The sequence below is a fragment of the Hypanus sabinus genome, chromosome 4 (genome assembly GCF_030144855.1).
Source record: "Hypanus sabinus isolate sHypSab1 chromosome 4, sHypSab1.hap1, whole genome shotgun sequence".
In the NCBI taxonomy this organism is placed as follows: domain Eukaryota; kingdom Metazoa; phylum Chordata; class Chondrichthyes; order Myliobatiformes; family Dasyatidae; genus Hypanus; species Hypanus sabinus.
Genome location: NC_082709.1, coordinates 73,142,519 through 73,167,825, shown reverse-complemented (window position 1 = coordinate 73,167,825; position 25,307 = coordinate 73,142,519). Strand labels below are relative to the sequence as shown.

General features: G+C 40.2%; 1 protein-coding gene across 1 annotated transcript; it reads right to left on the bottom strand.

Moving 5' to 3' along the window:
• Positions 1-184: 184 nt before the first annotated feature.
• LOC132392875 (transmembrane protein 41A-like) lies at positions 185-24,917 on the bottom strand. Its single transcript, XM_059967383.1, has 5 exons — positions 24,664-24,917; positions 15,696-15,849; positions 12,280-12,441; positions 7,208-7,346; positions 185-5,844 (listed from the first exon to the last, which is right to left on the bottom strand). The coding sequence occupies exons 1-5, from the start codon at positions 24,786-24,788 to the stop codon at positions 5,627-5,629; spliced, it is 798 nt and encodes a 265-aa protein (XP_059823366.1). The 5' UTR covers positions 24,789-24,917; the 3' UTR covers positions 185-5,626.
• Between the last annotated feature and the right edge of the window lie 390 nt (positions 24,918-25,307).

The window sequence follows — 25,307 nt, the reverse complement described above, 5'->3', positions numbered from 1 at the left end:
TTCTACCGCAAACAAGGGATTGTTGAATGACAGCAGTTTTATATCTGTTTGGCCACTGTGTTGACAGCATGTAGAGAGAACTAATCTATACCTGTGAAATTGCACAAAGCTGGCTCACCATATGAATCTAGCACAGCACAAAGCTCTTGACCAATTTACACTTTAGAAACCAGGAACACGAGTGAATATTTAAATATTTTATTATTTCAAAGTATGACTCACTTTTTTTAAACAAGTCACATGACATTCAAATCACAGATCCAGTCCACTTACAGTGGAGAAAATGAAATGCAATTGATGAAAATAAAACATGCAATGTAAACACTCCTTTGGTAAAGTCAGTCTTATGGAAATGCTGAGATGAATCTACAATCTTTATAGAAAATACCATTCACAATATACAAAGCAAGGTTGACTTGCTTGGTTTATAAAAATTTTACAACAGCAAAAATGTTTAGAAATCTGAGAGAAATCCATTTAAAAATATATTAAAATCCACTCGCACCTCAATAATAGTGTATTAAATCGCCACTGCTCACCCTCAGGCACAATAAATACGAGTTATATTGCAGCCTCAACCTGAAATTTGTAGCTTTACTGGATTTGTTGATGGCAGTACCTCATTCTGTGTGCCAGACAGTCATATAGGCATGGCCTTGTACACACCACACCGCCCTTAAACCTTCCATGTTTGCATCCAGCCAGTCTGCGGTCAGAGTGCTCGCTCATTCACACATTTAACTGCTTCTACACAAGCTAATGCATTAAAGCACTTATTGCCTCAGCACCTTCATGTGCAATAGGTCTTACAGGTGCTAAGCTGAAGTGAAGATAGTGGTGTTGTAGGCGAGGGTGGCTATGTGGAACATGCTGTGCTCTATCTTTACAGAATGCTGCTCTTGTATTGGTCTCTTACTTCATGCCGAACAGTACACAGTCTTCCACTGGACAGTAATTACAAGGAAGTTCACGTGCAAATGATCAGCCTTCAAACAACTTACTTTTGTCACATTAGAACACAGCATCAGGATTCAAAGATTGCTCATCTTCTCTAAGGTATGTGTACAAAAGTATACACAGTTTACTTTCAGCATACAGAAGCAGTGCCTTTGGTTTACACACACTCCATAATTAACTTCAAATACTAAACAATGTGTCAATTACACAAGACCAAGGTAAAACTAGGGCCAAGAAACATATTCCCAATAGGATAGTTGGCACTGCCAACCACTAAGCCATTCATACCTTTAGCAACATGCTCAAAATAGGAGCTTTAAAAAAAAAATCAACATAAAATTTCAAGACCATCAAGCTGTGATTGTCATTTTTATTCTGATGCGGTACTGACATTTCATTGCTTCATCAAATGCAGCACATCGAATTGTAGTACAATTCACAGGGTGCTCTAGATAACCAATCTGTTGGCAGACAATACATTACAAATGAAAGGCACTGTATTAAATAAAGCTTCTGAAGCATCTTAGTAGTTGAATGCAAAGGTGAGCAATCACAGGAACAAATTCTAGCCACAACTCTCCAATACCACACCACTGTGATGATGTACTCTGTACACAGTGAAAGCAATCTACAATTGCCACTCACAGGACAAAAAGGGTCACTGCACTTCCACAGTTAACAGGCAATTCTATCTTTATTTTCAAAAACGGAGGCAGCTAACTGCAAAGTAAGCCACGTGCCCTTGAAACTGGAGCTTGTCATTGGCTGGCTCTGGTAGTCTGTTGCCGTTGTGTCAAGAGACTGGCATTGAGTCCCTTTGCAGTACCTGATCGTCCAGGGCAGTATAACCATTTGATTTATGGCACTGAGGGCCATTCATCTACCGCAAAGGAAGATGCATTTTAAAGCACAAAAGATCCAATGACTTCCAGGAGATGTAAAATTACTGGCAAAAGTACTATAAAATGCAGCACTGAGAGGAAGTTCACGAGCATGATGCTAGGAATGAAAGGCAGGTATGAGGAGCATTTGGTGTCTCTGGGTCTATACTCGTAAAATTTTGAAGAACAAGGGGGAGCACATATTGAATATTGAAAGGCTTAGATAAACTGAATAGGGAGAGGATGTTTCCTATAGTGAAGGAGTCTAGAATCAAAGACAGCAGAGTCAAAATATAAAGATGTCCCTTCAGAACAGAGAGGAAGCGGAATTTCTTTAGCCAGAGGGTGGCAATTCTGTGGAATTCACTACCACAGATGGCTACCAAAAACAAGTCACTGGGAATATTTAAGGCAGAGATCTTGATAGTAAAGGTATAAAAGGTTACGGGAAGAATGAGTTTGAGTGGGATGAATCAGCCATGATGGAATGGCTGAAAAAAACTAGATGGGCTGAATGGCCTAATTCCACTCCTGTGCCTTATGGTCCAAAATTGTATAAAAGTCATACTTATTTAATGGATCAGGCATCTCCTGTCAACCAGGACGAACAGAATACGAATACTATGCCCTCCTAATATACAGTAACATCTCCTGCTGGTCCATTACACTGGATAACAGGAGAATGGGACACCCTGTGAGCTGGCACAGACACTTTAACTAACCTTCTATATCAAAATGTAATCACAATGTCCAATTAATTCAGTTAAAATACTGAAATAAACAGAACACCAATCAATGGATGTTGAGAGTCTGCATACTTGTTCAGTAATCCTAACTTGTTCACTCCTGTCTGAAGACCCTAACACAAAGTGTTGAACTCAGATAGAAAGCAAACTGAACAGCATTAAACAGCTGACCTGCCATACAAAGATGTCCAATTCCTCTTATAAATATGTAGAATGCTGAAGTCCTCTCGCATTGGAGGCTATCAGTGGGGAGGGGGGATGTGTAGGCTTCCTCCCAGAATACAAAGATGTACCAGTTAGTAGGTTAATTGGTCATTATAAATTGTTCTGTGATCTGGCTGGGGTTAACTCGGGGAATGCTGGGCAGTGTGGCTCAAAGGGCCAGAAGGGCCCATTCTGCGCTAAATCGCTAAGGTATAAATAAATAGCAGAAATAAACAAATATTAACATAAAGCTCCCTGAACATGGCAACAGAAGAGGACTGGCATATTACGTGCTTGCTTTCATCAGTTGGGTTATCAGTCACAAAAGCTGAAAAGCCACGTTGCAGCTGTATAAAACTTTATTCAGACCACCTTTGGAGTATTCTGCTGGTCACATTACAGGAAATATATAGATGCTCAGGAGAGGCTGCAGAAGAGGTTCACTAGGATGTTGCTCACTCTGGAAAGATAGGTTAGCCAAACTTGGACTGTTTTCACCAGAGCATCAAAGGCTGAGGAGCAATCTGATCAAAATCTACAAAATTTTGAGAGGCATAGAGTGGGTAGATGGTCAGAGTCATTTCCCCAAGGGCACAAATCTAGATGGCATAGATTTAAAGTGAGAGGGGAAAAGTTTAAAGCATATTAAAGGTAAGTTTTCTTCTTTCTTAATTCAATAGAGGCTGGTAAATGCCTGAAATATACTGCCAGGGGAAGTGGTAGCAGCTATGATAGCAGTGTTTAAGATGAATTTAGGCAGGCACATGAGCACATAGGGAATGGAGGGATGTCAATTATGTGCAGGTTAAACTGCATCATGTTTGGTGCAGCCAAAGAGCCATAAGGCCTAACCTATACTATACTGTTCTATCCCAGTGTTTTCCCCCACTATGCTCACCATTACATATGGTGTGTGAGTCTTCATTAGTCGGGGGATTGAGTTCAAAAGCCACAAGGTAATGTTGCAACACTATACAACCATGGTTACACCACAACTTGGAATATTATGTTCAGTTCTGACCACCTCATTAGAGAAAAGATGTGGAAGCTCTTAAAGAGGGTGAAGAGGAGACTTGCTAGGATGCTGTCTGGATAAGAAAACATGTACTTGAGGACAAGTTGAGCAAGCTTGGAATTTTCTTTCTGCAGCAAAGAAGGATGAGAGGTGGTGGCTTGATAGAGGTGTACAAGATAAGAGGCATAGATTGAGTGAATAGCCATAGACTTTTCCAAAGCCAAAATGGTTAATATGAGGGGGCTTAAGGTGATTGGAGGTACAGAGAGAGTCAGAGGTAACTTTCTTAAATATAAACAGTGGTGAGTGTGTGGAATGCTCTGGATGTGTACTGTTCTGAGCTCCATTACCTTCCCCACCTTCACTCTGTTCCACAGGTGTTTCCACTCATGTTCCTGACTCTCATTAATCCTTATTTCAATTCTCGGTCCCAGTCTGACCTCTATCCACCACCAATGAGACCGGAGGAACAACCACCTCATCTATCAACTAGGGCATGTCTTTTCAACTAGTTGCCATCCTTCCACCACAAGTCTTCCCCATTTACACTGTCACTGAGACAAAGCAGATCTGAGCTAAATACAAATCCTAACATTCTGACTAATGTCTCATCTTTCCCCACAGATCCTATAGATCTGAATAGCCTCCCTGGACTGGCCACTAGATTTTAAAACAAATAAAGGTATTCACTTATTTATTTTAAGATTATCAGACAAGAATATCTTTGTTTGTTCTGAGCTGTCTGGGCACAGGTACATTTGAAGAGCCTCAAAGTCCATTCTCATTCACTTAAGGACACTTCTCATTGGCTTTAGATCACCTCCAATTCTGTTTGAATAGTGAAATCACAATCCAAACCTTTCTGTGAAAGTTGTGCAGAAAAAAAAGTAGCCCATTATTTGTGTGCAAACTTTGAGTCCTCCCCCCATATGACTTTACATTTCAACATCTGCAGAATCTCTTATATTTTTATTCAAGGATCCACCTCCCTGACACGACCTCAGGCTACTTTATGTCAAAGGCATAAAGAAATGAAGCTTCAATATACATATATAAATATACTTACTGTAATTGATTCACTTATTTATTTTTCTTTCTATATTATCATGTTTGCATTGAACTGCTGCTAAGTTAATAAATTTCACGACACATGCCGGTGATAATAAACCTGATTCTGAAATCACCTAATCATAAAACTGTAGAACAGAATGACAATTGGAGTGGGAACCATTTACCTCCTGTAATCCTAATATCCTGTTCCTAATTTAGAAGGACAAGCAACATCTTCTGCGAATTACATCTTCGCCACTCCACACAGTCTGGGGTGAAACTGTACAAAAATCACTTCTTCTGACATTTTATTAAAAAGGCTAATTCACACTAATTGATAATTTGATTTATTGCCCAACACAAGTAGACTTAGAAGTTTCAAAACTTTCAGAAAATTGTCATGTTTCTGACTCGCTGAAAATTTAACAGATTTAAAATAAAAGCACCTACCTTATCTCTGCATTTATCAGCAGATTTTTTTTTAATTACATGAAATTAGGAACCCACTCACTTGTACAGTGTTCTGTGCTGGTAGAAATCAACTATCTGACTTATGGTGGGCATCTGCCAGTGAATGGCAGTCAGAAGGATTTCACCTGAATGGGTGGCCTGTAGGGAGGTGTATATTTAGTTTTTGAACAGTTGTATGGCTCAGGTTCTTCTGAGCAGCTTCTATAGTACAAATAAAACTCTACATTCAAGGAAGATTATTTCTTCATATTAAGACTTTCATACCAGGGTACAATTGCAAGTCACAGAAGGATTAGCACTAGTCACCGAGTTTTTCGACTGCTGTCCAAATGCCCATTTTTGACCTTTCCAGTCAGCTGGTGGTGGCTGCAGTGTTTGATTATAGCACCAGGCATAAGTGCCACCATGGCAATGGCCAGCAGTTTCATGACGATGGACCATGAGAACAGGTTGTCCAGTGAGGATATCTCAGACAGAATACAGCCAGTCTGCACACAAATGAAGTTATAAGGAAGAAGACCTGAAAAGAGGAAAGTTAATAAGTTTAAACAAAACCATAATTAAAGTATTACAAATTAAAAGAATGCTTACTACACAATTGCTACATTTTATTCCCAAGAACCAAATAGACAATTTAATTTTTGAATACAACTTTGCTGTGGTTATACAGACATTTATTTATTTAGAAATACAGTGTGGAACAGGCTGTAACGAGGTAATGAGACAGCATGTGTGAAGCTCGCTACTGTATTATTTCTCAATGTGCAGAAGAACCCGAGATAGAGGAAATCTAGCATCCCCCCTGCAGAGGACTCGAGAAAAGGATCAACCCCCCCCCCCCAACAGAAGAGTTCACAATACAATGAAGATACTCAGTAAAGACACACACTCATTGCCTTGAGATTGGGGTGACAGGTCCTTCCAATGGACAGATGCATTTCTTGTGGTGCTGAGGAAGTCTGGCCAATGCAGGGCAAGGCCAATGATCGAGCAGTGGCTTACTGTATGCCGATATCACATCATACAATATGGACAAGAACTGGGGATGAGGGCAATCCCATGACATTGCTGCCTTTTCTTTGTTGGTGAGAGGGAATCAGAATTGGGTTTAATATCACTGGCATACACCATGAAATTTGTTGTTTTGTGGCAGCAGCACAGTGCAGTACCTACAAAACAATAAATTATAATAATAGATATATAATAAAATTAAATAGTAGCGCAAAAAGAAAGCACAAGTAATGAGGTAATGTTCATGGGCTGGTACTTTATCTGTTTAGAAATCTGAAGTTCAGTAATTGCATCAGTACGTTGGGCTCAAGATGGCAAGTGTTAATGAAGCTGGCATGGGAAGCTGCTGTTGGAGATTATCTGCTGCAACCCATGATTGAGGCAAAAACAATACAGACTGAACAGTATTAAATTGATTGCAAGAATCTGGCAAATGTGTATGCAGCCAACTGATCTCACAATGAATCAACTGGGCCTCTTATAAGTGGAGGGCTCTCTTATTGGCACGTGTTTTTGAGTGTGTATGTTTGTCTTGCTAAGACCAGTATGTAGCTCCCACACTGTTGCCCAGCATGTACTGTTACTAACAGGACTCAGTAAAAATGTTTAATCGTACTACTCCTTTGCCATTCTTGATCTGCACCTACATTCAAAATTCAGCTTAAATATACAATGAGAGTCAAGGTAATAAAGGGATGGGTATCAAAGGCAGTTAGGTTGGGAGGAAAAGCAGTTAATAGAGTAGAGGTTTTGGTTTGCAAGTCAACTGAGTAATGTACAAGTTTTGACAATCTGACTGATACATCTCAATAGGTTCTCAATTTCTCTAAATACAAAGGCAAAAAAAAGACTTTTTGAGAAACATGTCTTACCGACAACGATGGAGAAGAAGAAGTGTGTGAGAGGAATATTGAGGATGGGAGATGTGATATTGAGAAACCAGTTTGGAGTCATGGGGAAAAGCCTGAGAAACAACAGGAAGAAAAACAGGCTGTTCCTATTCTCTTGCACCTGTCAATACAAAACCAAACAGCTTCAACAAGTAAAATCAAATTAACAACAGGCAAAATGTTACAGTCATGTTGCAGAAGATGTCAAAAAACTGGAGATAATTGCCTTGAGGCACAAACTCATTTCTTGAAATGGTGGTGGAGGCACAAATACTCAATGCATACAAAAAGAGCTCAGATTAGCATGAGATGTGTAGTTACCAAACAAGGATATGGAAACAGGGATTCCACTGTCATGAACATAGTATGAGAATGCCTCCCAAGAACTAACATGATTCAAAGTCAAAAGAGTCAGTTTATTGTCATACGCACAAGTACACAGACGCAGTTTCAATGAAAGTCTTACTTGCAGTAGCATCACAGGCACATTGCACCATATAAGTATCATTCACAACACAAATGAAACATTAATTATTACACAAAGTCCATCTTAGTACCAAGAGATCAAGTAGTCATAAATTCTAGTGACTAGGGTGGTGCCAGTTAGTTCAAGGACTGAATGAATATAGGACAGTACAGTACAGTAAAGGCCTTTTGGGATGCCCTGCTGATCTTTAAATCTACTCCAAGATCAGTCTAACATTTCCTTCCCACAGAGCACTTCATTTTTTTCTGATCATCCATGTGCCTATCTAAGAGTCAATACTCCTAATGTATCTGATGCCATTTCCAGCAGTACATTCCATGTACTTACACTCTTGCGTACCACTGACACCCTGTCCTATACTTTCCTCCAATCATCTTAAAAGTATGCCCACTCGTGTTAGCCACTGGCATCCTGGAAAAAAAGTGCTGGTTGTCCACTCTATCAATCTCTCTTATCTTAAACATTTGTATCAAGTCAGTTCTTACCCTCCTTTGCTCCAAAGGGAAAAAGCCTTAGCTTGTTCCATCTTTCCTCATAAGACATTCTCTCTAGACCAAGTAGCAATTGGTAGATCCCCTATGCACTCTCTCTAAAGCTTCTACATCCTTCCTATAATGAGGTGATCAAAACTAACATAATACTCCAAGTGTAGTCTGACCAGTGTTTTATAGAGCTGTAGCATTAACTCATAGTTCTGGAATTCTACCCCCCACCCCCGACCAATGAAGGCCAACATACCAAATGTCTTCTTAACCACCCTATCAACTTAAACGACAGCTTTGGGTGATCTATGTACGTAGACCCCAAGATAGCTCTAATCTTCTACACGACTAAGAATTTCGATATTAACCTTGTTCGATCTTCCAAATTATACAGTACTGAGCAAAAGTCTAGATGACTAGATAGAGCACACTAAGGTGCTTGAGACTTTTGCACAGTGTTGTAGTAATTTTATGTATTGTACTCTACTGCTGCCGCAAAAAAAAATCATGGCTTATGTGAGTGATGATAAACCTGGTTTTGATATGGGTGTCTATTCTGGACTCAGAATGGGAATAGAGGCAGGGAGATAGGAATCATGGTTGGAAAAAAGGGAAGGGAGAGGGAAGCACCAGAGAGATATTCTGTCATGATCAATAAACTACTTGTTTGGAATCAAATGATCTTGTCTGGTGTCTCAGGGCTGAATGTGTCTGCACCCACACTACCCACTCCTTCCTCTCCCACATGCCTCCCGCAGTCTCCACCCTCATCATTACCAGCATTTTTGCTCCTGCCAAATCTATAAACTTGTTCTCCACTCCACATTGACAAATACAGTACTGTGCAAAGGGCACCCTAGCTATACATATATTTGCTAAACATTTTGCACAATACTGTATCACTTCACATTTCTCTGGATTTTATTCTATCTACCACTTCTCAGCCCAGCTCTGCAACCATCAATGTTCCGTTGTACCCCACATTAATCTTTTTTACTACCTGCAGCATCTACCAACCTTCACGTCATCTACAAATTTACTAGCTCATCCTTCCAATTCTTTATAGTCACTCAAGTCACGCATATAAAAGTAGCAAAAATCAGGGGTCCCAGAACAGGGGTATTCGCCACTGACCTCCAGTCAGAATGTGCTCCATACAGCCACCCTCTGCCAAATTTTCCTGGAACCCATGCCTCCTGACTTTCTGAATGAGCCTATCATTCGGAACCTTGTCAAACACCTTACTAAAGTCTATATACACCACATCCGTCATTCCACCTGAAACAATTTGCTTTTGCACTTATGAAAAAAAAATCATCAGGCATAGTCTCTCTCCCCCCACCCCACAAAGCCATACCGACTATCCGTAATCAGACCATGTTTACCAAATGTTTGTAAATCTTGTCTCTAAGAACTCTCTCCAACAGTTCGCCACCATTAAAGTAAGACTCAATGGTCTATAACTCCCAGGGCTATCCCCATTACCTTTCTTGATCAAAGGAATAACATTTGCCATCCTCCAATCTTCTGGTATGACTCCTGTGTCCAGTGAGGACACATAGATCATCAAACGCACAGTAATCTCTTTTCTCACTTCCTGTAGAAACCTGGTCATATCCCATCTGGCTCTAGGGACTTAACTAAATGTTTTGTGTCATAAAGTTCTAGCACACTCTCTTTCTTAAACTAGATATGTTCCCACTCACTGGTGAATATGGAAGCAAAGTATTCATCAAGGACCTTCTCTACCTCCTCCAAATCCAAATATGTTTCCTCTTTATCCCGAATCAGTTCTACCCTCATTCTAGTCAGCCTCCTGTTCTTCATGTACATGTAAAATGCCTTGGTGCTTTCCTTAATCCCGCTCAAGCCTTTTACTAGCTCTCCTAAGTCCCTTGCTAAGCTCTTTCCTGGTTACCTTGTAACTCTCAAGAGCCCTGCTTGATCTTTGCTTCCTTCTTCTTGACTAGATGTTCCACATATCTTGTCAACCACGGTTCTTTCATCCTGGCAACCTTTCCATTCATCAATGGGACAAACCCCTACCCAGAACACCATGCAAGTGTTCCCTAAACAATCTCTATATTTCTGTTGTGTGTTTCCCTGAATATACCCATTCACAATTTATGCTCCCAAGTTCCTGCCTAATAGTATATATAATTCACCTTTCCCCAGTTAAATACTTCCCCACACCATCTACTCCATATCCAAAGCCAAAGTAAAGATTAGGGAATTACGGTCACTGTGTCTGGTATGCTTATCCTCCAAGAAATCTCTCACCTGACCAGGTATACTGCCTAGCACCAGATCCAGTCGGGTCCCTCCTCTAGTCAGCCTGTCTACATATGTTAAGAATCCTTTCTGGACACACAATTCTGCCCTATCTAAATCTCTTTCACTGAGGTGGTGCCAATATTGGGTTAGTTGAAGTCACCTATGACAACAACCATGTTACTTTTGCATCTTCACAAAATCTGCCTACCCCTTGTTCCTCAGTGCCCCAATTGCTGTGTGGAGGAGGGGCAGGGGGAAATCTATAGTATACTCCCATTAGCGTGATTGCCCACATTCTGTTTCTAACTTCCACTCACTGTGGATGATCCCTTCACAATATCTTCCCTTTCTGTAGCTGTGATAGTAGCCCTGATTAGCAATGTTCCCCCCCCCCCCCCCATCTCTTCTACCTCCCACCCTGTCTCTTTTGAAATATCTGAATCCTGGAACATCTGGCAGCAATCCCTGACCTTGTGACAGCCAAGTCTTTGTAATGGTCACAAGATCTAATTTCCATGCACTGGCTCATGCTTTTAAGTTCATCACCCTTATTCTTGATACTTTTTGCATTAAAATGGGCACATTTCAACCCATCCTGCAAATATGCTTTATTTATTGCCTGTCTTACTCGCCATCACTCTACACATTGCATCTCCTTTTACACCAACTGCACCATCATCTGACCTATCACTCTGGTTCCCAACCCTCTGTCAACCTAGTTTAAACCCTTCCCAGCAGCTCTAGCAAACCTGCCAACAAGGACGATGGTTCCACTCAAATTCATGTGTAACCCATCCACTTAATACAGGTTGCACTTTCACCAGAAGAGATTCGGATGACACACACATTAGAAAACCTACTCCCTGCACCAATTCTTCAGCCAGACATTCATCTGACAAATTATCCTATTTTTACCATCACTGGCACATAGCACAGGAAACAATCCAGAGATTACTACCTTCAAGGTCCTACATTTTCACTTCTTTTATAACTCCACGTATTCACTCTTTAGGAACCCATCCCTTTTCTTACATATGTACCACAACTTCTGGTTCTCATTTTACCCTTTTAGAATGCTGTGGACTTAGACATTCATAACCCTGACACCTGGAAGGGCCAGATACCATCCAGGTGCCTCTTTTAATGTCAACAGAATCTCCTGTCTGTTCCCACAAGACAAAGGAGCAGAATTAGGCCATTTGGTCCACTGAATCAGTCATAAAGAAATCAGTCATTCTATTATAGGTGATCTGTTATTTCTCTCAACCACATTCTCCAGCCTTCACCTCGTAATCTTTGATGCCCTTACTAATCAAGATCTGTCCCATTTGTTAAAATTACATCTGACCGCAGCATTTCATATGGCCAAGACACAAATGCCTTCAACACTGAGGAAAAAACTCCTGCCCACTTTCAATCCTGATGACTTTGCTCTAATTTTAAGACAGAGCTCCTAGTCCATGAAATTTATCTGTACACAGTGAAGTTTTTGGTTCAACACCCACTCCAAGACAAAAGGGAGACTGCAAATAATGAGGGAGCGCAATTGAACATGCTGCCTCATGGTCAAGTCTCAACTGCTTGGTCAGAACAATGCAATTGTTTCTGTTCCCTTACTAAATATTTAACTCTCAAACAGATGAAATTTTCAAATATCTCAGTTTTACCTGTAGAATGCAGCTACACACACACAAACAAAAGCTATCACATTTGCCTCCAATTCTGACCAAAATCCACAAAATGTCAAATCCTTCAGAGATTCTGAGTATACAATACTCCAGTGTGAGCACAAGGGAATTGACATAATTTACCTTGCGCTGCAGGACTGCGAGTCTTTCAGGAAATCGTCGTACCACAAATTGTTTGCCGTACGCCCTGGACAGCAGGAAGCAGAAAGTTGCTCCAATGGCCGTTAAAATACAACACAATGCGAGGCCCAGCCATGGTCCAAACAACGCACCTGCTAATATATTCTGCAGAAAATGACAGCAAAATTAGTTCACTAGGAAGTTAGAAGAGCAGAGACTAATTAACCTGATGCCAGGGAATAATTAACCTTACCAGAAAGTTTTCCAGAACACCAGCAGCATGGCAGCTTAACGGTTAGCACTGTGCCTGTAACCTGGATTCAATCCCCCACCCCGCTGTCTGCAAGGAGTTTGTGCATTCTCCTTGTGGCTTCGTAGGTTTCCTCTGGTGCTCCAGTTTCCTCCCACATTTCAAATATGTTCAGGTTAGTAGGTTAATTGGGCTGCATGGGCTCGCTGGAAGGGTTTGTTACTGGGATGTATCTCTAACTAAATAAAATAAAGCCATGAGCAGGGAGTCCGAAACTAGGGGGTACAAGTTTAGGGAGAAGAATATGGTTTCAAAAGAGACCCAAGAGACAACTTTTTCATAGAGGGTGGTGAGTATATGGAACAAGCTGCCAGAGGAAGTGATTGAGACAGGTACAATGAAATTACTTAGTACATGGCAAACTTGAGGTACATGAAGGCTGGGCCTTGGAGGGACATGGGCTAAACACAGGAAATTGGAACTAGCTAGGTGGACAAAGTGGTCAGCATGGACTGTTTTGGTCGCAGGGACAGTATTGGTTCTATATTACTCTATAACTCTACTAACAAAGATAAATGGTAAAGTGAAATACAAGCTTCACAGTGGCCCCAGTACATAAACAGAACCAGTGTTGGAGGAATCAAAAACCTTTATCCGTGGAATTCATTGTCACAGGTGGCTGTGGAGCTCAAGTCATTAGGGACATTTAAATTGAAGATTGGTAGGTTCATGATTAGTATGAGCATCAAAGGTTATGGGGAAAAAGGCAGGAGAAAAGGGTTTAGAAGCATATAAGATCAGTCATGATGGGATGGCAGAGCAGACTCGATAATCTGAATGGCTTAATTCTCCTCCTACAGGCAGAAGCTTTTTAGGTTCAGGGAATACCAGATTGCATGTCCATGCGGTGATCTTTCCAATGGACAGACAATAAAATGTAATAATCTTGTTTATCCCGTATTTATGCCTCTGAAATTCTCATGTGACTGGTAAAAAAAACTCTCAGCAATTAAAGAATTTACCGAAATTCTGAAAATTTGAATTTGTCTCCCGCCAGGTTCCATAAGATTTGTTCACATACCACCTCTCATCACCCTACAACACGGCAAAATCTCTCAGTCCTATGTTTACAAGTAGAGTTTGGTTCCATCCGTGTCTTATAAACTGTACCATATTTCTCCTATCTATCTGCTATGTTACTCCTAATAAAGGCTTGAAATGGTAAATTTCAATGATTCATCATTGAATCTGAAAATAGAACTAGGTGAAATTTGTCATGTTCTTGTGTAATATTTCAACATTGGCTCTTCAACAACTTATGGCATAAAAGAGTTCTTCTTGAACTTGTAAAGAGATAAAACTGATGAAAGGAACAATATGTAACTGGAGTTGCTTTAAGGACTGAGAACTTAACCTTGGCTCATTCCACTTGTTCCAACTTGAGTCTGAAAAGAAAAATTGCAAGTAATTCTATTGACCGCCTGTCATTTGATAACATAGAATATGGATCAGAACAGCACAAGAACAGGCCCTCTGACCTATATTGTCGTGTTAAATTAATTAACAGTAATCAAATGCCCAACTAAACTAATTCCTTTTGCTTTTACAATGTCCATATCCTTCCATTCCCTGCATATTCATGTGCTTACTATCTAAGTTTCTCTTGATCATCTCTGTTGTATTTGCCTCCAGCAAATTATAGCCACCCACCACTCTCTGCTTCTTGCTCTGCACATCTCAATTCATCTTACCAATTGTCACCTTATATGCATGCTTTCTGGTGTTAGACATTTCAACCTTGAGAAAAAGATAATGGCCATCTGTCTTATAAACTTCTAAGTTTCCCTCAGTCTCCGCTGCCCCAGGCATGCATATAGCAAAGTCTGATTATTTTGATGGAGCTTTGTATGACTGGCTGCTCTGAAATAGATCAGTGAGTGCATATGCACTCAGCCAGCCAGGAATCACCTATGGAAACAGGAATCAGTTAATGTTTCTAATCTGGGACACACTGTTAGAACTGGGAAAGAAAGAACAAACAATAGCAGAGAAAGTATTGTGGGGCAGGTGAGTTGAACAAGGGGAAATAATATCTCACGGTCTATGCTAGGGAAAAAGCAGAAATTATGATGATGTAGAGCCAGAGGGAACCTCTTAGAAAATTGATTCAAAAACAACTTGGAATTTGTTGAACCATGAAATTGCTTTTCTACTGAAATTATAATTCAATTTTGTCTTCATGGAATCACTTTCTTTTACATGAAAAAGTCTGAAGTTTAAACTTTATTATCAAAATACGTATATGTCACCACATACTACCTACCCTAAGATTAATTTTCTTGCAGGCATTCACAGTAGAACAAAAGTACAATGGAATCAATGAAAATTACACACAAAGACTGGCAAACAACCAATGAATGCTTGAAAAGTTGAAATATCCTACTATTATAATTAAACTATGTGATCTCTCTATAAACTTGTTTCTCAACTTTCCACTGGATATAAGAAGAGTCTATAATGCTACTTTGAGGGTGGCTATATTTGAGGAGAAATTACTTTCGACGGGAGATTTCAGCAAGAAGGTTAAGGAGGCAAGATACGCACTCCTTGGTTGCTTTTGAAACAGTGACACCCTTACATTAACAACCCATCTAAGAACCATGGTACTCTTCATTTAATCAATACAAGGCTAATACTGATGTCAATTAAAACCTAGATCCCAATTCATCCATGTATTAATAAGTATTCAAAGACAATTCTTTATTTTAACAAAATATAAATATAAAGTGCACAAACTTTATTTGCGAAAAGATATTGCAATCGTATCCGAGTAATGCCAGGGAAACTGGTATTAGCCAAAAATTGCCTCCATGTTTGCAGTAGAATCTGCTAGACTCAGACTCTCACTAATATTAATTTCCTTGTTTTTCAGTGGGTATATCCAAGGGGAGATTTAATGGTGGTGCATAATTAGCGTAACTGGGAAAGCCCTTTCCCTTTAGCAATAACGAATGAATATGAATTTAAGATAACAAAGAAAAATTGTTTATTTGTGTGCTGTAAATTCTTATTTAGTTCTAAAATCTTTTGATTCATTTGCATAGTTGTTGATCATTACACATTAAAAAAAAGACCACAGTTGGTTATGTTGTTAGAATTGAATACTTGCCAGGAAGGAGGAGCCAGGGATTGCAAATGTTTGCTTGTAGAGATAGGCACTGCAGAACAGTAACAGTACATAGCTCGAATGCTGAGCTTTGTATGAATGTAGCAATCCAGCTATTGCTCGCAACTCTTCAAGATCAGATGGAAACGTTAATGATCTGTAGAAAGCAAAAAGGACCCAGCTCATGATTGATTCTGAATAGGATTCAAGTACATGTAATTCATTTGTAGATTAGTCTAATTCACAAAAGAAAATGTTTAGCTTTGCTACAAGACACTATTTTAATTCAGAAACACTAATGCCTTTCAGCACAGGGAAAACAGCAGAAAATCAGTGCCATAACTCTAACAGCACCGGCCAGCAAGGTCCAGTCTTGACATCCAGTATGGAGTCAGCATGTTCTTCCAAAGATTGTTCTGGTAGTTCACACTGGCTTCTTTCAGCTCTATGCTTTTTTTTTAATTAGTTTTTCAAAACATTTTACAAATTAAAAACCCCAAATCCCAATGAGGAACATTAAAACAGTGCAAAATTAAGCATGCAATAACAATATACTACAAAGGAAGAGAATTTAGCAAAAAAAAAGCACCTGAATTAAAGACAAGTAAGCTTAGTGTCCTCCCCAAGCCCCACAACACAAGACAAAACAACAGCAACTCCAGACCAACCACAACACAATATAGAGAGTATAAGTCAGGACAGCCAAACTCCCAGACTGTGAATACACTCAGCAACAGAGGGTAATAATGCCTTCTACCAGAAAAAAAAGGAGCTGAAAGCAAGGGACCGAAAAGAAAAAAAAACCCTAGTCAAGAGGAAGGTTATGAAAGTACTCGATAAAAGGTCCCCAGACCTTATGGAACTTTAGATCTGAATTGTGAACTGAATAATGAATTTTTTGGTGGTCCAAACAGGCCATGATGTCGTTAAGCCATTGAGCATGAGTGGGCGGGGCAACATCTCTCCATCTGAGGAGGATCAAGCGTCTAGCCAGGAGAGAGGCAAAGGATAATATTCGGCATTTGGTCGGACCCAGACATAAATCTGTCTCGCCCCAAAAACCGAACAAAGCAATTAAGGGGTTTGGTCGCTATGTTTTTTTTGTGTTCTCGCCTCTTTTTTGTTGCCAATTGGCGAGCTGGAAGTTTGGGTGATCGGTTAGCTTTTGTGTGTGGGGGGGGGGGATTGGGGATTGCAAATTTTTGTTTCTTTTTCTTTCTTTTCTTGTGTGGGGGGATTAATGTCTTTCAACTACTTCTATGGCTTTGCGTATTTCGTTGGTACCTGGAGAAGACAGATCTCTGAGTTGTATTCTGCATACATACTTTGATAATAAAATGAACCTTTGAATGGTAAAAATCGGGGGGGGGGGGAGGGGGTTGATGGGGTTTTCAGAATAGATTATTCAGAAGATTACTTGGGGGAGTCGGATTGTTCAATTGACAGGCTCAATGGGCTGAACACCAACTTCTGTGCCATGAAGAAATATGAAAATAAGGTTGAAGTCATGCAAATTAGGAGGGAGGGTTCAAATGGAACCATTTAAGGTCTTTAAAATGTTTCACCCAGTATCAACAAAGTGGCCACTTTATTAGGTACACTTACACACCAGCTTTTTAATGTAAATATCTAATCAGCCAATCATGTGGCAACAACTCAATGCAGACATGGTCAAGAGGTTGAGTTGCTCTTCAGATCAAATATCAAAATGGGGAAGAAATGTGATCTGTGACTTTGACCATGGAATGACTGTTGCTACTTGACAGTGGTTTGAGTATCTTAGAAACAGCTGATCTCCCGGTATTTTCACACACAATAGTCTCCGGAGTTTACAGAGAATGTTATGAAAAACAAAAATCATCCAGTGAGTGCCAGTTCTGTGGGCCTCATTAGTAAGAGAGGTCAGAGGAGACTGGCCAAACTGGTTCAAGCTGACAGGAAGATCACAGCAATTCAAATAACCACGTGTTACAACAGTGGTGTGCAGAAGAGCATTTCTGAACACCCACTGTCAAAGCTTAAAGTAGATGGACTACAGCTGCAGAAGACCATGAATATATACTCAGTAGCCACTTTATTAGGTACAGAGGCACTTAAAGTGGTCACTGAGTGCTCATTTAAAGAAGCAATCTCTTGAGAGGAATGATCTAGTTCAACAAAATAAAATCTTCACTGCTGCAGATAAATGATCTTTTCTAAAATACTTTCAATAATCTTTGATAATGTTCTAAAGGACATTAAACAAAATCAATTGGAATTAATGATAAAAACATATAATTGGATAAGAAGCCAGTTTAGAAACAAAATGGATGGAATATTAAGCTACAGACCCGCCTGTCCAGCTAATTATAAAAGATCCCCTGGCATGAAGGAATTCTTTATGCACTCAGGTAAAATATTCATTACAAAATCAACACCACACCAAAAAAAGGTCAAGTGGTTAATTAACTTGTACTCATTAAGGAACTTGCTGTACAAAAATTAATTCAATTCATCGAGGTACTTCATTAACAATAGAAATTTATTGCCTGCAAGACATCTAAAAACACATAGAAGGTCTTAAAGGCACAATATAGCAAGGACTAGTGTTGGATCTCAGGTTGAAAACATATTATTGTATCTCCAAATCAACTAATGGTCTGATATGCACTCATTTTATGTTACTACATATGCTGCTATATTTTAAGCCAATTTTTTTTAGTTGTTAGCTACTAAAATCTTGAGGGTTGAGGGAATTTAGTTTGTCACTTAAAACACACGAAAACTTCTTCGGATGTACTGTGGAGAGCATTCTGAATTGCTGCATCACCGTCTGATATGGTTATTAATATTAATATAAAATTAGTTAGCTCCATCATAAGTACTAGCCTCCATAATATCCACGATATCTTCAAGAAGCAGTGTCCAGAAAAGCGGCTTCCATCATCAAGGGCCCCCACCATCCAGGACATGCCCTCCTTTCATTGTTACAGTTGGGGAGGAGGTACTAAAGCCTGAAGGCATATTCTCAGTGATTAAAGAACAGCTTCTTCCTCTCTGCCATCTGAGTTAAAAATGGACATTAAACCGAAGAACATTACCTCTACATCTTTAAAATTTCTGCTTTTGCACTACGTACCTCAATTTAACTATTTAATATACATATATACACCTTCTGCAATTCCATTTTTTGGTATATTTATCATGTATTGCCTTGTACTGCTGCCACAAAGTTAACAATTTTCCCAACATATGCTGGTGTTATTCAACTTGGTTGAAATTTCAAATTTAATCTAATTTCTGTCTACATTTGTTCCTCCCTGCAGCAGCCTATTCTGATCCATTTACCACATAACGTTTACAATAATAATGTAATTTCCCCCTTCAATCAAGTTTAAGAGCTTCAGTGAGCAACTTTCTGCTTTGATATCAATGCTAATCACTACTTTGTGCAGCTTAATCAGCATCTCCAGGAAATGTAACCTTCAAGATTCATTTGTTCCTTTATGTGGAAAAACTTTAATTCCACATGTCCTTTTGTCTCTCTACACCCAATCTTTCAAAATGTTTGAAGTGTCTCATGGTTAACAAAGGGGTTAGAACACGGAGCAATCACGGTATAGATCCTTTGCCACACAATGTTATGCCCACCTGACCCTTCCCTTCCATATATCCCTCCATTTTCTTTTGTACATGTGCCCATCTAAAAGTCTCTTAAATGTCTCTAAAGTAGCTCTAATATCACCCCAGCAGTGCATTCTATGGAATTAGCACACTGACATCTCTTCTACTTTTCTCCTAAAATTATGCCCTCTCATACTAGCTATTGCCGCCCTGGGAAAAAGTGCTGGCTGTCCAGTCTATCAATGCCTCCTGTCATCTTAAAGACTTTTATCAAATCACATCTCATTATCCTTCACTCCCAAACTTGCTTAATCTATCCTCACAAGACATGCTCTTAATCCAGGGAGCCTCTTGGCAAATCTCCTCTGCACCTTCTCGAAAGCTTCCACAACCTTCCTACAGTACAATGAGGCCACCAGAACTGAACACAATACTCCAAGAGTGGTTCAACCAGAATTTTAGAGCTGCAGCATTACTTTGCGGCTCTTGAATGCAATCATCTGTCTAATGAGCGCCAACACAATTCCTTAACCACCCTATCAATTTGCACGGCAACTTAGAAGGATCTATGGACATGGATTGCAAAATCTCTGTTCATCCACACTAAGAATCCTGCCATTAACCCTGTATTCTGCTTTCAAGTTCAAATTTCCAAAGTGTATAACTTCACGCTCTTCTGGATTGAATTCCAACTGCCACTTCTCAGGAGAGCTCTGCACCTATCAATGTCCCACTGTAACTTCCAATGATATTCTACACTATCCCACCCTTCCATTTTCTCATCTACGTCACTTATAAAAATCACAAAGAGCAAGGTTTCCAGAATAGATCCCTGTGAAACACCTGGAAGAATTCAGCTCCAACAGTACTCAAGAAATTCAATATTACCCACAAGACCATAAGACATAGGAACAGCATTAGGCCATTCAGCCCATTGAGTCTGCTCCGCCATTCCATCATGGCTGATCCTAGATCCTGCTCAACCCTATACAACTGCCTTCTCGCCATATCCTATCAGGATACCACTTTACCACCACTTTAAATATAGCCATGGATTGACCTGCATCACAGTCCTGCAGAGCATTCCAGATTCACTACTCGCCAGCTAAAAACATTCCTCCGCACCTATTCTAAAATGTCATCTCTCAATTTTGAGGCTGCGCCCTCTAGTTCTGGATACCCCCACCAGAGGAAACATCCTCTCCACATCCGACCTATATAGTCCTTTCAACATTCAGCAGGTTTCGATGAGATCTCCACGCATTCTTCTAAATTCCAGTGAGTACGGGCCTAAATATTATTCCTATAATGGCTTTTTTTACCCTTGCAGTTTCTTAACTACACCCACAAAGATTCAACATTCTCTGACCCTTTGTCACTTCTTTCTAAATATGCAATTCCATCTCTCACCAACAGAACCACACTGTCTGTCCTCTTGATGCAAAATATTTCCTTTGATTTTAATCTCTCAGCTATGGCCTTCTTTCAGCCACGACTCAGTGACGTTCACAAAGTCATCCCTACCAATTTCTAACTGCGTCACAAGTTCATCCACCTTATTCCAAATGCTATGCACATTTAAATACAGCACCTTCAGTCTTGCATTCTTCACCCTTTTGAATTTTGCAGTCTTCTTGGTTGGCAGCCCCTCCTTTACCCTTAATATGTTCTCATTTTATCAATAGTGCATGTGGCCGAAGTATGGAGCCTCTGTCAAATCGATATGCACTATAGAATTCATTAGAGAATTTTCACCGTCATTTCTCATGCACGTAACCTTCATTAGGGAACTATAATTCAAAGTCAAAATTCAAAGCACACATTTGTCACCATATACTACCGTGAAATTCATTTTCTTGTAGGCATTCATAGTAGAGCACAGAAATACAATAGAATCAATGAAAATCTAAACACAAAAACTGACGAAACGACCAAATTGCGTGGGGGACAAACTTCTGTTGTCTCCCCTCCATGTCATATACTATCCTGACGTGGAAACGTATCATTGCTTTTCTTCATTGCTAGTTCTGATCATGGCACTTCTCATCAACAATGTTGGCATAGTGCAACAATTCCAAACAGAACCACACCTTCAGAAGCAATGAGAAATGGATTAAAAAATACTCAGTAAATGCTGGTCTTGCCAGGGACACCATGCCCCAGGGGAGAACTGAAAGGGATGTAGGAAGAATTGCTTGCAAGAAAAAACAAGAGAAAATGAGAATGATCAGTGAGCTGACATGGACAGCCTCCTAAATCAAAGGGAAATGTAACTATCTCACAAAAGCATAGAAGCCCGAGCATTACTGAAGTACAATGCAGAGTCAAGTGACTGAAAACTTAAATATTTGGCCAGTAATTGACATCAGGCCCTTAAGCAGCTCCTTAATAAACCCTACAGCTGCTGAAAATTCCAGATTGCACGTGGGCACCCAAGTTTAATGCCTTAGCTTTTAGCTAGAACATGCTCTGACTGTTGTGTGAAAGTGCACTGTATTTGACAGATCAAGACCATCTTCTGAATGATGAGATACTACACATTTGAAAGGCATTCAAAGAGTCCAATGTTTCTACAGTTCAACTAGTTAGAAATAAAACTAATTTATATTGCTATTGAACTTGCACCCCATTAATCTCAGTATTAATTGGCTGAGGTTGTATTGAATTAGAAAGACATGTGTAATTGTAAGAAATGCATATTCAGAGGCCACTTTATTAGGTACACCTGCTCGTAACTCCTCTCCACGTCAACTCCATTTGGTCTTTTAATATTTGATAGGGCTGCATGAGGTCCCCTTCATTCTTCTAAACTCCAGCGGACACAGGCCTAGAGTTACCAAACACTCCTTATTCATTAACCCTTTCAATCCCTGGAGTATTCTCATGAACATCCTTTGGATATCCGTTCCTAAATAAAAAGGCAAAAACTGCTCACAATACTTCAAAGTAGTCTGACCAACACCTTATAAAGCTTAGCAACAGATCTTTGTTTTGATATTCTAGTCCTCTCTAAATGAATGCTAACTTGAGATGAGGCAGAACAACAGTTCAGTATGAAGTAAACGAGCTGAAGGGCTTTTTACTGTGCAGTGGCACTCTGATGCTATAATGAAGCGCTGCCTTTACTCACCTAGGCTACTCTGACAGCACCAAGCCAAGGACAGGAGGAGCATGAAAAGATCTGCAGGCTGTTCCAGGTTGTACAACACCCTGATTTCCTGACAGGAAATCCCGACCCATCATATAAACATAATTGTGAAGAAAGCACAACAGCACCTCTACTTCCTCAGGTGTCTCTGGAGATTCAGCATGTCATCGAAAACCTTGGCAAACTTCTACAGATGTGTGGTGGAACATGTGTTGATGCTGCATTACAGCCTGGTATGGGAACAGCAATGCCTTTGAGTGGAAAATCATACAAGATGCAGTGGATTCACCCAGTACATTACAGGTAAAGCCCTCCCAGCCATTGAGCACGCCTACATGAAATGGTATCATAGAAAAGCAGCATCCATAATCAAAGATCCACACCACCCAGGCCATGCTCTTTTCTCGCAGCTGCCATCAGGTAGAGGGTACAGGTGCCTCAGGACTCACACCAAGTTCAAGAATAGTTACTACCCCTCAACCATCAGGCCTTTGAACAAAAGGGGATAACTACACTCGTTTAAGGACTCTTGTTATTTCATGGTTGTTATCCATTGCTATTTATTTGTAGATCATATTTACAGTTACTGTTTTATAAGTTTGCTAATTATGCCTATAGAAAAAGATTTTCAGGGTTATTTGTGGTGACATGCATAAACTCTGATAATGAAATTTTTCTTTGAACTTTGTTGGGTTTAAATCCTGGATTCAGCACCTGACTGTACTGCAGGAATGCCTTCGTCAGAATGGCTGTAAACAGTTTAAGTTCAAAATAAATTCATTATTAAAGCGCACATATATGTCACCATATATTGCCCTGAGATTCACTTTCTTGCAGAAGAAATAGAACAGAATCAATTAAAACTACACATAAAGACTGACAATGTGAAAAAGACGACAAGCTGTGCAAATACAAAATAAATAAAACTGAGAACACAAGTGTTATAAAGTTAGGTTCTGGAATCAGTTCAGAGTTGAGGTGAGTGAAGATATCCACACTGGTTTGGGAGCCTAATTGTAGAAGGATAATAACTATTTACAGTAGCAACTCACCACCACTTTCTAGAAATCAATTAGTCCTACTAAAAATTTAATATACAAGAGAAAAACAGAAGACCTATTGCCCAGCAGCATCATCCCCTGTGAAGGTGATAGACCTGTATATAATTCAGCACTCCAGTGTCGGACTCTCTCTAGATAAAACTGAAGTTTGAAAGGACAAAGTCTAATTGTCTTGCTGGCACCTTTCGATACAATGGGACACAGTGCAAAACTATTTCCTTAATTATGATTATATTTTGCTGAACCATCAATGACAACATCATTTATGGTGAAAAAGTTTTTTCTTGGAGGGTAATAACCCCTGTACTTACCTTGGTAGTTGAAGCTGACATAAAAATAGCAAATGCTGCAACTATATAACGAAGCAAAGTAATGCCAAGATAAAAATAATTCAGTAAAGGCAAAAAACAATTCCCAACAGCATTATGCAATTTGATGATTGAAATATGACTTCACCTCACAACATACCTACACTCTGGGTTAACTCTAGCTTTTATTTCTTGCCCATTGCTAAAAAAACAAGTTTGCAGTCTAGGATGGCTGTTGTCAGCTCACAGCAATCAGCCTTTTGAAAAGCAATATATAAGACAACAAAAATTACACACTAATGTAACAGCAAGAAAAAATGTTTGCTTAACACTAAACGTTCCCACCAATTCACAGTGGACACTCCAGAACCTTCAGGAATAGCATAACCTTTTCAAGAATTTCATTAGCTTTAATTAAGTTTTGATACAGTTTCAAGCAAGATAATAACTAGGTCACAAAATTAGTCACGTCATAAAACACAGGAACAGGATCTTCAGCACAAGATCCCCATCTGAACACATCCCTGTATTTGCCCCACATCCATCTACACCATTCCTATCCAAGTACCAGCTCAAGCAATATTTAAAACAATAAAAGGAATAACAAGAGATGGGGAAACAACAGAGCTCCTGTTCCAGGGACGCATCCCATGGTTGACGACACCTTATCCAAGTGTCACCTCACGGAGGGTGTAAATAAACCCACCTCCTGCTCTCTGTGACACCTAACAGATCTCAGTTCTGACCACAAACTGCGGACTGGGATTCTTACAGCCCAGTGGGCTTGGAGAAGAACGCTCGCCCCACACGGATGCTACTTGACCGGTTGTCCGCGGGACCCCGAGGCCTACCTGTGCTCCGGGCTCTCTTCCTCCCGCCCGTACGACGCATGGGGCAGATTTCTAGACAGCAGGTACAGGTAGACGGTGGCGGTGCCGAATACGAGCAGCAGGCCGACCGGAGACCTGGCCGACATGAACCCGGGCTGTGGGCGAGGAAGACGGAGGGACGGGAGGCAGCGGACACCGCTCTGCGCTCAGGGCTCGGGCTGAGCGGACTGACTGCGCACACACGCTTGTGACCGTTAAGATCACGTCACTCGAGCGCCCAAAACCGCGTCATCGCTCACGTCACTGACAAACATTGAGGGTCCCGGAGGGGGGGCGTCATCAAATCCCAAACGACGTCACCAAACGTTGCGCTGGCAACCGCTGTCGCTCACTGTTGGCAGTTGCGCGGCGCAAGGTTGTTCAGCTCTTCGGGTAATGGCACATTTTTTAAAAAAATTGTGAAACCCCTGTGCTATAAAGTCATAGAGCAATACAGAACGGATACAGGCCATTCGGCGATTTCACTGCAAAAGGAATCATATGTATCGATAAACAATGAAAAGTTTGTTTTTCATATAGATCATTACACGCACACTGAAACAGAACAAGCTAAAACAATAATGCAGAATGCAGCGTAACGGCTACAGAGGAAGTGTAGTGCAGAC